The sequence below is a fragment of the Halyomorpha halys genome, unplaced genomic scaffold (assembly GCF_000696795.3).
Source record: "Halyomorpha halys isolate HHAL.00 unplaced genomic scaffold, Hhal_1.1 Scaffold1142.1, whole genome shotgun sequence".
NCBI lineage: Eukaryota > Metazoa > Arthropoda > Insecta > Hemiptera > Pentatomidae > Halyomorpha > Halyomorpha halys.
Window position 1 is genome coordinate 133,258 of NW_027113900.1, and position 679 is coordinate 133,936.

At 31.4% G+C, this 679-nt stretch overlaps 1 protein-coding gene across 1 annotated transcript in view; it reads left to right on the plus strand.

Annotated features, from left to right (window-relative positions):
• Window positions 1–679, plus strand: part of Ir40a (Ionotropic receptor 40a) — a 103,960-nt gene that overhangs the window by 99,643 nt on the left and 3,638 nt on the right. Inside the window, exon 12 of the mRNA XM_067051160.1 lies at window positions 248–468. Coding sequence (XP_066907261.1) covers window positions 248–468 — 221 coding nt within the window. The remainder of the gene's footprint in view (window positions 1–247; window positions 469–679) is intronic.

Here is a 679-nt window from a genome sequence, read left to right on the forward strand (position 1 = left end):
TATTGTACCAGAAATCTTTTTCTTTATTTTTAAGTTTAATTTATGTATATAGTGTTTACTTTTGATCAACTTGTGAGTTTTTGTATATTGGTTATATTATTTCCTTGTTTTTTTTTTCTCCTTTTTTAACAAGTTACTAGTTAATTCCTTAACAAATTTCCTTGTTATTTGATCTATATAAAATATTTTATTTAAGTAACAATATTGTAATCATTTATAAAGCGACTTCTTTTTAAATATATTCTAGATTAATGCAGTTGTTTGAAGCTGGAATATTGACAAAAATAACTGAAGATGAATATCAAAAACTTGGTGAATTAGGAGCAACAGTCTCAGAAAAAGAAAATACGAAAGACAACAATATAGAAAGAAATCATCAAAAAGAAGATGACAAAAAATTAAGAACAATGAGCATGAAAATGTTGCAGGGAGCATTTTATGTGTTACTCTCAGGACACACATTGGCAGGTAAAATAATCTGGTATTAAGAGCTTTTTGAAACAATGGTACACTGATTGAGTTCTGGACAAGGCAGAAATAGATTTAGGTAATTGTTTCCATCAGCTTCCCCAAAATGGCGGAAACCCATTTTTTCCGAACGTGAGCATACTGCCGGTCCCGAACGGAGCCGAGAGTCTCCGGAGGTGACCGATTCCCAGCTGCTCGTTTGAAAAATAAA